The sequence below is a fragment of the Podarcis cretensis genome, assembly GCF_951804945.1.
Source record: "Podarcis cretensis genome assembly, chromosome: 14".
NCBI classification, from domain to species: Eukaryota; Metazoa; Chordata; class Lepidosauria; order Squamata; family Lacertidae; genus Podarcis; species Podarcis cretensis.
This window is the reverse complement of record NC_137183.1, coordinates 26,935,082-26,947,511: the sequence shown is the minus strand read 5'-3', so window position 1 is coordinate 26,947,511 and position 12,430 is coordinate 26,935,082. Positions and strand designations below refer to the sequence as shown.

At 47.6% G+C, this 12,430-nt stretch overlaps 1 protein-coding gene across 7 annotated transcripts in view; it reads left to right on the top strand.

Moving 5' to 3' along the window:
• Positions 1–12,430, top strand: part of MEGF11 (multiple EGF like domains 11) — a 349,752-nt gene that overhangs the window by 332,393 nt on the left and 4,929 nt on the right. For 3 of the 7 annotated variants that reach the window (XM_079954210.1, XM_079954212.1, XM_079954209.1), the window contains 2 exons: positions 4,664–4,720; positions 11,160–11,366. The exons of 1 other annotated variant lie outside the window; for it this stretch is intronic. In XM_079954210.1, the coding sequence (XP_079810336.1) occupies positions 4,664–4,720; positions 11,160–11,366 (264 nt within the window). Of the gene's footprint in view, positions 1–4,663; positions 4,721–10,968; positions 11,046–11,159; positions 11,367–12,430 lie in introns of those variants that run through there. 3 more of the 7 variants (XM_079954214.1, XM_079954215.1, XM_079954211.1) reach the window with 3 other exon arrangements.

The window sequence follows — 12,430 nt, the reverse complement described above, 5'->3', positions numbered from 1 at the left end:
GGGTTTAAGTTCATCACAATTGTTTTTCTTTCCATTTTAATGACCCATTCAGCTAGATTGTCCATCTTTAATTGCTTTGGGGTGGATATAGTGCTGGCGCAGGTTTGCAAACAGCAAAGAAACAGGGAGAATTCGGGTGTCTATGTACATTTCTCCCTCCCACAGAGAGTTCTAGCAAAGTTAGTTGGGTTGCAAGGATGTACCACTTTCCTGCATTTTCTAAAATACCACTTTTTTCAATTCAGAGACTATAACAGGAGTGCAGAACTTGTGGCCCTCCAAATGTTGTTAGATTCCAGATCTTACTATTCCTCAGTTCCCATCATTCCTGGCCATAGTGTCTGGGGTTGAAGGGCGTTGGAATCCAACAGCTGGAAGCCTGCACTACAGGCTTGTCCAGTTAGTGATTTCCCAATATCTTTGTTTGATGGCTTGATCAGTGTGTGTGTGTGTGTGTGTGTGTGTGTGTGCGTGTGTGTGCGTGTGTGTGTGTGTGACTGTAGAGAGTCTGGATACTTTTCTTTTTGGCTGCCCATTGTAGCCCTATCGCCTACAAAGAGTGATTCTTTGGCGATCACTCGTAGCTGAGTAAGATTGTCTTCCATGAAAACGGTCTTAACAGTGAGTCCGTAAGTGACTGTGAAGGTCCAATTTTGAATCCATACGTCCGTCCACAGGTTTCCGGGCTGGAGTTGATCACGGTGAGGGTCTGTCAAACGTGCCTCCCCCTTAGTTCATTTCTCCCTTTTGTTCTGAGTCCGTGCTTCTTCAAAGTCCATGACACCTTTGGTAACGACGGTTCTCCAATTGGAGCGTTCATAGGCCAGTGTTCATATATGAATACCAGTATATAATTTTCCACACACAAAAAAGCACTGGCTTTGATGCAGGCCATAGCTGAAAGACTGGCGCCTTCAAGGTGGCTGATCTAGGGAATGAATGCAGCCCAAACCACAGCAGCATGGGCATACAAATCAATACAAAACTGAACTGGACCTTCTGGCAAGCTGTGCCAAGCAGATGATAAAGGGTCTGGAAACCAAGCCTTATGAGGAATGGTTGAGGGAGTTGGGTATGTTTAGCCTGGAGAAGAGAAGGCTGAGAGGCGGTATGATAGCCATCTTCAGATACAGTGGTGCCTCGCAAGACGAAAAGAATCCGTTCCGCGAGTCTCTTCATCTAGTGGTTTTTTCGTCTTGCGAAGCAAGCCCATTGACGGCTTAGCGGATTAGCACTATTAGCGGTTTAGCGGCTTTTAGTGGCTTAGCGGATAAGCGGATAAGCGGCTTAGCGGCTTAGAAAAAAGGGGGGAAAGGGGAAAAAAACCGCAGGAACTCGCAAGACATTTTCGTCTTGCGAAGCAAGCCCATAGGAAATTCGTTTTGCGAAGCACCTCCAAAACGGAAAACCCTTTCGTCTAGCGAGTTTTCCGTCTTGCAAGGCATTCGTCTTGCGGGGCACCACTGTATCTGAAGGGATGTCACACAAAAGATGTTTTCTGCCATTCTCAAGGGTAGGCACAAAACCAGTGGATTTAAAGGACAAGAACAGAGATTCTGACTAAACATTAGGAAGCAAGTTCTGCTGGTAAGAGTTGTTCCTCAATGGGATGGACCACCGCAGAAGATGAACTCTTCTTCATTGGAAGTTTTTAAACAGAGGTTGGATGGCCATCTTTCAGGGATTCTTTAGCTGTGATTCCTGCATGGCAGGGGCTTGGACTAGACGACCCTTGTAGACCCTTCCAACTCTACCATTCTATCACCGATCAACACGAGTCTTGCATATGGTTGCACCAGCTTCTATTGCTTCATAAAAATGGTGGGCAGTGGTGGCTTGTGCCCATTGAGACTGGTAGAGAGGGAAGGCAGGGAGGCTAACTAGGTGGGACCAGAGTCAATGGGTGGTGGAACCAACTTATTCTAGTTTTGTCCCCGTCCTGCTTCCCCCCTCATTGACTTATATGGGGGCAAAATTGACAAGCACAAGCAAGCTGACAGCCAGAGCCGCCCCCTGGGATGGTTGTTAAGGAAGAAAGCAGGCAAGTGGCTGAGGGCAGACTGAGGTTGGTGGGGCAGCCTCTGTTGATAGTGGTCTTTGTGTGAGAAGAGGGGCCAGGAGGAAACCCTGAACAAGCCTTATCCTACTCCACATGCACCATCTCTCTCAGGCCTCTGCAAGTGACCCTATTCCATGCCAGGGGGATTGAGCATGGTGCATGTGCACCCACTATAAAACCAGCACACCTGTGTGCGGCCAGTCCCCTTAATAGCAAATGTGGGTGCTGAGCACCAACAGAATTGGGAGCCAAAGTGGAGCCACTGGGGGAAAAGATGTAGGCATCAGCAAGCTCAGGAAAACCCTAAGTCAGGCATAGGCAGACTCGGCCCTCCAGATGTTTTGGGACTACAACTCCCATCATCCCATCAGTCCTGTTAGCTAGGGCTGATGGGAGTTGTAGTCCCAAAAAATCTAGAGGGCCAAGTTTGCCTATGCCTGCCCTAGGTTTTGCAGAAGTAATTTTTTTTAAAAAAAACATTCCCCCAATTGAGATTTTTTATTATTATTATTTTAATGGTCCTCTGAGGGCTGGGCACATTTAATAGTCATGGAGTGTTGACTCAGGAGGAAAAGTGGGAGAGGAGAATGGAGTAGAGTAAAAATCCTTTTTTGTTGCTACCACCCCAGATTTTGCAAGGGAAACATTTGAATGTCAGCTGCAGACGGGTGTCCTCAAAGCCAGGCCAGGGTGGGGGGGAATTTCCCATCTGCCTCGTTGAATCTGTGCAAATTTTAAGTGGCTTGCAAAATGCCCCCACGTCGCATCATATAATAAGGCATCTCATTTTGAAGGGACTAACCTTCAAATCCACCAGCGACAGAGGGCTTCAAAGTAAGTGCTGCAGATGCATATTTATACCTCCATTGTGTTAGATCGCTCCCTAATTTAGCTGAGTCCCCAGCAGGAGATTTTCCCACTTTCCTCCTGATGAGGAGATTTCCTTGCCAAGGATTTCCAGCTGTAAGAGAGTGTATTGAAAAGAGAAACCCATCCATGCTATCGCCATCTGCAAACAGGTGCAGAGGTAGCAGGATTATGGGGTAGAGGCAGCCCAGCTCCTTTGAAATCAGAAGAAGTTTTGCCATTGAATGTGAACACCCCCCATTTCCCCCTTTGCTTGGAAGAATTTAATGGACTAGATTTTTCATATGAATGTCTGCACCACAAAGAGTGGCCTGAACAAATTTTACATGCCAGGCAATTTTTGCATATACTTTAAAAAAAATTAAAAAAAATTATCCAGCTAATGATACCAGTAAGGGAGGGATCCATAGCTCTGCAGAGCACTGAAGCCACCCTTCTTGACCACTGCACATCTCTCTAGAATGGCTTTGACCACTCTGCACAGGTGTAGTGACAGCAGAAGAAGAAGAAGAAGAAGAAGAGTTTGGATTTGATATCCCGCCTTTCACTCCCTTTAAGGAGTCTCAAAGCGGCTAACATTCTCCTTTCCCTTCCTCCCCCACAACAAACACTCTGTGAGGTGAGTGGGGCTGAGAGACTTCAAAGAAGTGTGACTGGCCCAAGGTCACCCAGCAGCTGCATGTGGAGAAGCGGAGACGCGAACCCGGTTCCCCAGATTAGCAGACTACCGCTCTTAACCACTACACCACACTGGCTCTCAGGAAGAACAAACCTCTGTTCTCCCTGTCTCATACGAAATAAAGCTTTTGCAGCCTCTCCAATGGGGAAAATGCTCTTACCAGGGACACATTTAAAGCTCTTTTAGTACCGCTTCTTCAACCCCGGTTTCTGAAATTTCACCAGAGGCCTCAAGTGTTCTCAAGAATGCCTTTGGTCACCATGAGGCCTAGAAACTTGCCTTTTTTCAAAATGCACCCAAATTGGATTAAGTCCTTGCATATTGTCTCAAACTGGGTCTGCTTTCAGTAGTGGGAGTTAGTGGCATGCCAGATGAAAATCCTCCTCCCCAAGTGCCCTGAGACTTGGGGTGGGGGAAGGAATTCTACTCACTTCACATATGTAAAACTTACCTAATTTGCACTTTGGGAAGCAAGATGGGAAACTGTCATTCACCCACCCTTCGAAATCTGCAGTTCTGCAGCCAAGTCATGTGTACATAAATGCACATGCTAGCATAAAGTGTGCATGTGCATGCATATATTAGGGGGAATTGTTTTGAAGAAGAAAAAAAGTGCATTTTTGCACACACAAAAATCAGTGAACTGCAAAATTTTGAAGGGTGGTTGTGGGCCAGTCCACAGGTTGTTTCAGAAAGTGAAAATTAGGTAGATCTGCCTTAAAATGCGAAGAGAAACTTGTTTCTCTGCTAAAGCGACTTCTGGAGAGAGATCCAGACATCCTCCCATCCACATGCCACTTGCTCTTTGCTGAAAAGCAGCAAGATGATTCAACACACTTCTCCCTCCCTCTGCTTACCCCCCCCCCTCAAAAAAAAAAAAAATCCCTTGCGTCAGCCAGCAGAGAGCATTGGGCTCCCCCCCCCCCACCATGGTCAAGCACTCACTTTTCTCTGACTCTGCATCACAGTGAGCCAAAGGAGACACATCTTTCTGCTGCACAAGTCCAGTTTGCATAAAGTTATTTATGCATTTTCCATTGTATATTATTTTTGTGCAGGTGCTTATGGGATGAATAGACGTCAGAACACATACATTATGGAAAAAGGCTTCAAAGGTATAGTATCTAATGCTGGCAAGTGACCCCATAGTGGCCAGTTTGGGTAAGGCAGGAGAGGTGAGCTTGCCAGCCCCAAACATCTGCAAAGTGGTTGTTAGACGGTCTGCAAGCAGGCAGGCAAGCCGGCGTGTTTTTTGAGACCTCTGGCGACAGCCCAGCTTTGGCTTGGAGCTTTGCCATGCCTGTTGATCTCTGCCCCACCTTTCTGCTGTTACTGCCTTCCTTCTCCATTGGCAAACAAATAAGAACTGAGCTCTCTCTTTGGGAAAGCCAATGGAAGGAGCACTTGGTAGATGTGGGTCCACAGCCCACCTCTGATTTGGACTTGCCATGTGGTTTTGAGGCAACTCATCCCCTGCGCCTCAGTTTCCCTATTCCCAAGGGTGGCGGGCCTTCTTCAGTCTGAGGGCCGCATTCCTTCTGAGCAACATTCCGGGGGCCAGTGGTGGGCGGAGCCAGAAGCAAAGCCGGGCAGAAGAACGAATGTAAATGTTGCCTTTCTACGGTAGGATAGAATCTGCATATGCTGAACACACTCATCCTATGGAAAACATCTGGTTTCAAGGACATGTTCCAGCCAGGCCAAAGCACTTGAGGAGTGTGTGTCCTGGGGAGAGCTCCAAGGGCCACATAGAGAGGCCTGGACGGCCATATTTGGCCCTAGGCCTGAAGTTCCCCATCCCCGCCCTACCCTGAAAATGGAAAGGATGGTGGCTTGCTTGGAGGGTTGCTGTTAAAATATCTGCTCGAGAAATAAATGTTTTCCCTGAGCCTTAGAAAGACTAGATTATAAGAGCACTGCACTGAACTTTTGAAGGGCTAAAGAGCAGGGATCAAAAATGGTGGCATGAAGAGGGTTTTCCTTCTCTTAAGAAATGTTTTCTTTTCTTTGCTGCTTATTTACTTGCTGCATATATATCTCATATTCCATCATGGTGCTCAAGGCGACTCAGAACTGGGCTCCAGGCACTAGCCAGGTTCCGACTAGCAGGAGCAAAAATCCCCATTTTGAAATATTTTTAATTTCTCTCTGCAAGCTGCCCCAGACAATCTCTGGTTATAGGGTGGCAGATATATGCTGAAAATAAACAAGGTCCCTGTATCATACGCTTTCAGACCCGAGCACCAAAATCAGAGCCAGTGCCAGAAATAGTCATGGCGTAGATCTACACAAAGCGGGGGGGGGGGGGACGGGGGGGGACGGACGACCACTAAATTTATTTCAGGAATTAGATCATTATAACAAAATAAAATAAAACCTTTGGGAAAAGGCATATAAACATTTTCTGCTCTCTAACGCCATCTGGTGTTGCGTGTTTATAGCACCTTCAAATCGTTGTTTCTTTACTAGTGTAGCTGAGTCCATGGTTGGTCATATTAGCAAGGCCCCTCAGCCCAGTGACAAAGTTCCCCTGGACCTGTTCCTCCTCTCAACAAAAGAGCATAAGAAGAAGAGCCCTGATGGATCAGGCCATTCTGATCCAGCATCCTCTTCTCACAGTGCCCCACCAGATGCCTGTAGGAAACTAAGGAGCAGAACATGAACACAAAAGCCCTAATCTCCTGTGGCTTCCAGCAACTGGTATTCAGAAGCATCCTGGCCAGTCACCATCCTTTGTGAACTTGTCCAATCCTCTTCCTAAAGCTTTACAAGTTGGTGGCCATCGCCTTCCATAGTTCAACTATTTCCCCTCCCCACTTTGTCCTGAATCTTGCAACACTTAAACCATTGCAACCTGCTTGCTGGTTTACATGCCTCTTAATCTGGCTCAAGAGAAAGCTGATGGGGAGAAGGAGGAGCAGGAGTGGCTGTGGTTAAAATTTCTGCATTAGGAAAACAACCATATAGTTGTGGGGGACTATGATGTCTGATTGTATGCTATCAGGTGATTGACAGGTGGAGGCCAGTCTTGAAGGGTGGGTCACATCTGGATCCACCTCCAGATCTGAGTAAATTAAGGTCTTAATTTAGCACCAAAACTGATAATGATGGAATAGGTGTGTTTCCATGGTAGAGCATCTCATGAACTTTGTGGGGGAGTCACCACTGAAAAGGCCCATTCGCACTTCGCCACCCCACACACCACCCTCAGATGAAAGCTCTGAAGGAGACCACAGGGTTGGGCTGATTCATATTGAGGCAGAGACAGCCCGTACAGCATTGTGGTCCTGAACAATTTAAGCTTTTATGGGCCCAAACTGGAGCTTTGACGTGACCCCAGAAACTAATCCGTAGCCAATGCAGTCAGGCCACAATTGGGCTAATAAGCTCAGGTCTTTTGGTCTCAGTCCGTAATTCGGCTGCTGAATTCTCCACTAGGTGCAGTGTCTGAATTATCTTCAAAGGCAGCCCCATGTATAATGCATTATAGTAATCTAAGAGATGCTGAAGTGTGTCTAACTCCCCTCCCCCCAAAAAAAAGAAAAGGGAAAGAACTTTTGAGGTGGGATTGTGAAGTTTGGAGCCAAAACTGCAATGGGACTTGGAAGATCTGATTTCCCCGTGTGTGTCCTTTTTCTCATTTAAAACCCACGTACAAGAGCCCCCTTGTTTGTGGACAATTGAAGCAGTGCCGCAGCAATAGGAGAAGTGGGAGAAGGAGTCTTGGTTAACTCCAGGCACACAGTAATATCAGCTGCTGGAAACCACAGGAGGAGAGAATGTCTTTGCTCTCTAGTCCTGCTTGCGGACTTACCACTGGGGCATCTGGTTGGCCACTGTGAGAACAGGATGCTGGACTGGATGGGCCATGGGCCTGATCCAGCAAGCACCTCTTATGTTCTCAGAGGGGGTTGCATAGCATAGCATAGCATAGCATAGCATAGCATAGCATAGCATAGCATAGCATTTATTATTTATACCCCGCCCATCTGGCTGGGCTTCCCCAGCCACTCTGGGCGGATTCCAACAGAACACTAAAATACAATAACCTATTAAACATTAAAAGCTTCCCTAAACAGGGCTGCCTTCAGATGTCTTCTAAAAGTTTGGTAGTTATTTTGCTCAGCATCCGGGCTGAACAATGGGGGTGGAGACGCTCCTTCAGGTATACTGGACCGAGGCCCTTTAGGGCTTTAAAGGTCAGCACCAACACTTTGAATAGGGAAAGGGGGTTTGAATAATTGTAAGAAAGAAAGAAAGAAAGAAAGAAAGAAAGAAAGAAAGAAAGAAAGAATCTCAGTCGGTAGAGCATGAGACTCTTAATCTCAGGGTGGTGGGTTCAATCCCCACCTTGGGCAAAAGATTCCTACATTGCAGGGAGTTTGACTCAATGAGCCTCAGGGTCCTTTCCATCTCTACAATTCTACGATTCGTATGCTTGCAAAGGCCCATGGTACAATTTGCATGAAATTTGCATGTGATAATTTCTATGTATAGATATTTCAGGGCAAAGTAAGATGGTGGTTGGGGAGGTGTCACTACATTTCACAGTGCACCCCGCTTTTTTTGGCCCAAACAGCTCAGAAATGAATTCAGTAGTAAAGTGGAAGCTTTGCACTGTGAGGCTCTGTTAACAGTAAGAAATAAATGGGCCTCTCTTATGAATAAATAAGAAAGAAATAATATATTCAGTTTACATCATGCCCTTCCTCCTGAAGGAGCCGAGGGCAGCAGACGCAGCAATGATATAGCACCGACAAAAATTAACTCCAGTAGCAATCAGTTTTAAAGTGTCTTAAGGTAGTTAGGAACATTCTTAAAAAATGTGTATCCGTTAGTTATTGGTAAGACAGAGTATTTTTGTTGTTATTATGACCAGCCCTTCACCAGCGGGTCCCAGGGCAGGTTACAACAATTTAAAATTCAGAACTAAAAAGAGTTAAAATAGATTGCAGTCACAGGATGAGCAATGAAAATGCACGTCTCAGGTGTCAAAGGCCAGGGTGGAAGTGCATCTTCAGCATTCGCTGAAAGATGTATAGAGAAGAAGACAGATGCACTTTAACCAATCAGGACGAGAGGCTCCCGCTCTCAGAAGGGCAAATGCAAATAGAAGTTATGACTCTGTATGCAAATATGTGACCTCACCTGTGAATTCCTGCGTGAGGAAGGAAATGCAAACATTCATCGCTCAGCAAGCAGTGAATAGTGGAGTCAGAAAGAGACCCTGGAGGCATTTTGTAATTTCCAAAGGCCATGGCAAGCACAGCCAGGCCAAAATGGCAGCCAGTGTTGTGTAGCAGTTGAATCAGGACATTTTCACCCAATCCATGCTTGGTCATAAAGCTTACTGGGGGCTGTTGGGCCCTTCGCTGCCTCTCAGGGTTTTTCTGAGCAAAGAACATGCCAACTTGAGCTCCTTGCAGGAAAGGTGGGATATAAATGTAACAGTCATTTTATAAAAACACAAAACAGGCTGTTCCCAAAAGAAAACATAAGCATCCAATATGGACCTAGTTCACCAAACTGTAAAAACTCAGGTACTTTCCATCATGAGACATTTTAAATCCTCGCTCACTGTCCAAACCAGTTCCCTGGTGAATTGTCTCTTGCCCTCTTTCATACATGGAGCTGATCTTAGCTGGAAGCAGGGAGATGGGTGCCAATGTCATGCCTTTCCCCACCTTCACAGCCCATTCCTGCTTCAGAGCGAGGCGAGTTGTATCAGCCTAGTGCCACCGTCCCCAGCCTGGTTTCCTCCAGATGTTGTGATCTACAGCTGTCAGCTGGGGCCGATGGGAATTGTAGTCCAAAACATCTGGAGTGTGGCAGGTTGGGGAAGGCTGTGTGTGTTGTGGGATGGGTGCAGTAGCTAGCTAGGATTGGGAAGAGCCAGGTTCAAATCCCCACTCGTCCACAAAGCTCACTGCGTGACCTTCAGACGGTCATTTCTCCCAGGTCAAAATAACTTCTGGTGTTAAATGCATGCAGATGGTTAAGAAATGCAGATAGCATCAGAAACAGAGAGAGAGCGCTATCAAGATGGCAGCAAGTGTGGCAGTGGAATGCCTGTATTTTCAGCAAGAAAACCCAGAAATCACAAGAACGTAAGGGTAGCCCTGCTCTCAGAGCGAGATGCCTCAATGGCAAGCAGAACCTGAGCACAAGCGCCTCCTCCCCTCCTCCTGTGGCTTCTAGAAATTGTACTCAGTAGCATCGCTGCCTCTGACTACAGAGGCAGAGTTAGAGCCATCCAGGGTGGGGTGGACTTTGGGTCACATGACATAATTCCTCTGGATACTCCTTAAGAAATCTGAGAGGTGGGGAGGGAACCCCAGCTAATATCCTTAAAGTGACAGGTAAGTGACCATCATCCAGTTCCCTCTTTGTATCCACAACAGAGGCAACCAAGCCTTTTTTCCTACCTGGTGGTCTGAGGCTGTTTGCAAGATTGCAGAGCAGGCATTCTCCTTCGCACCCGAGATGAATGTTTCCTGTGTTACGATGAGATGGTGGTGTCAGCCTTATAAATGATGTTGCCGCGTATAATGTCAGTGGTGATTTGCAGGACCGCACAAGCAAAACAGAAATGCCAGGTCCCTGCCCCACAGAGCTTCCAACATTCCCAGTCTGGAAGTCAATGAGGGGAGGGAGAGGCAGAGATATCAATGGTTTTATTTCACATTTTTGGGAAGAAATGCTGTTTGTCTGAAAAAAAAAAAAGCAGAGGAGGGAGGGGAGAGAAGAGGGAGCAATGTGCAAACTGGATTTTACCTTCCCATAGAGATCACAGAATTTCTCTGCTAGCAAGCAATCTTCCTTCTAAACCTATTTTAACATGAAAATCTAATCATGCCATTCTGGACTTTTCCCTATAAAGCAATTAAAACAAACAAACAAACAAACCCATGTTGCATTAAATGTGGTGCAGGATTTCCGGGTGCCACCCCTGAAACAGGTAATATACCCAGTATGCCAAAAGACTTTGCTTGCTAGCATGGTTCTCTCTGCCAGGGAGGAGGGTGGGACTTGTGCATGATCTCTTGGTATGGAAAGGGGGACCTTAACCAGTGTTATCTTTTAAGGCAGGGGTCGCTGGTTCATGGCCCTCCAAGCATTATTGGACTACAGTTCCCATCAGCCCCAGCCAGCATTACCAAAAGCCAGGGATTTATGGGAGCTGTACCCCACAACATCTAGAGGGCTGCGGATTGTTCCAGCCCTGCTTTGAGGGATGTGGGGAATGGTGGCATGGGGTGGTTGTGTGTGTACAAACTGATGTTCTTAATGTAGCAAATGAGACCCTTTTGACCGCAGAGTCCGTGGCACTGAAGGGCTGTTTTCTTTCCTACTGAATGTTCAGGAAATGACTTGCGAATGAGTTTGGATGAGCAGATGGTTTGGAGAGACAGTGGTTCGGAGATCCCTGAGGCGTAACTGGTGGGTCCCTGTGCTGTGCGCTCTGAGGGCTAGAAACCCCCTCCTCCCCTCCCCCTTCTCCTTGAGGTCCGGTCGCATGTGTGCTAAGAGGCCGGCCCGGCTCTTGTCTTGCAGACTATATGAAAGGATCTGCCTGCAGCTCCAGCACCTGTTCCCTCAACAGCAGCGAAAACCCCTACGCCACCATCAAAGACCCCCCCATCATGGCATGCAAACATTCCGAGAGCAGCTATGTGGAAATGAAATCTCCCGTTCACCGGGACGCATCCTATTCTGACACACCAGCCTTGTCAGCAGCTAATAAAAACATATATGATGTTGGTAAGTATCTCCAGTGATCCAGCTGCAAGCAGGGAGGTCCAGCTGGTGCTGGTTCATAAATGGTGGTGCAGTCCAAGTGTTGCTGCGTTAAAACTCCCCGTGGCCTCCTGCCCATTCATTGGCCACACTGGCAGAGGCCGATGGGAGCTCAGCAACATCTAGCAGGGGACCGCACCGAAGACCCCTGGCAAATGGGCAGACCAAAAAATATACACCGACTCTCATTGCCCATTGAGTTGGTGCGAAGTTACTGCTGTTTCCTTTGCAAACTGGCAAAGGGCTTTCCCCAAGTGTGGTTAACTAGCAGTGGTGTAGCGTGGGGGACAGCGGGCCATGGCCCTGGGCACAAATTTCTGAGGGGATGCAATGAAACGCCCCCATGACAGGCTCCTTCATCAAGGCTGGGGCTGCAGGGAGGTAAGCAGTGCCAGGGTGGGACCTTTGGGGCTGGGGTGGCGGCGGCACTTTCACTGCACTGCCGGCAAAGGGACACCCGCTTTTGCCCCGTCCCTGGACCAGCCATGTGGGAGCGAGTGGGAGGGTGCTGCCACCGCCACCCACCAAGGAGGGAGGGAGGAAGAGGAAGGCAGGAAAGCACTGCCAGAGCCATGCTCAGAGCAACACAGCAGCGCTCCTGCCTTTGTGTTTCGCTACCTTATCCATGCTCCCGGGTTGGGGCTGGTTTGGAAGGAGAGGCTCCCTTGATTAGATGCTGGCCAGTGAAGGGACTGAGCACTACCCAGTCCACCAGGGGGGCCAACACTTAGTGAACCCTGGGCACCAGTAACCCATGCTGTGCTCCTATTAACTAGGGCTATGTGGCTTCTTTGCCCAAGAATAATTATTTCAAGTTCCACATCCCAGCAATCCAAATTGCATGACGTGCCAAATTGTGCGCCAGTATGCTTAATTTGTTTTTATGCACATGCCTGTGTTTTCCTAATGTTTTCACTGTTCTGCATAATTTATTTGGGGCTTCCTTAGCCATGGGAGGGACCAGTGTGGGGCTGCGGAAGCCTCTCTTCCTAGATTGCTGGCAGGGGTGGATGGAGCAGCCTGGTTCT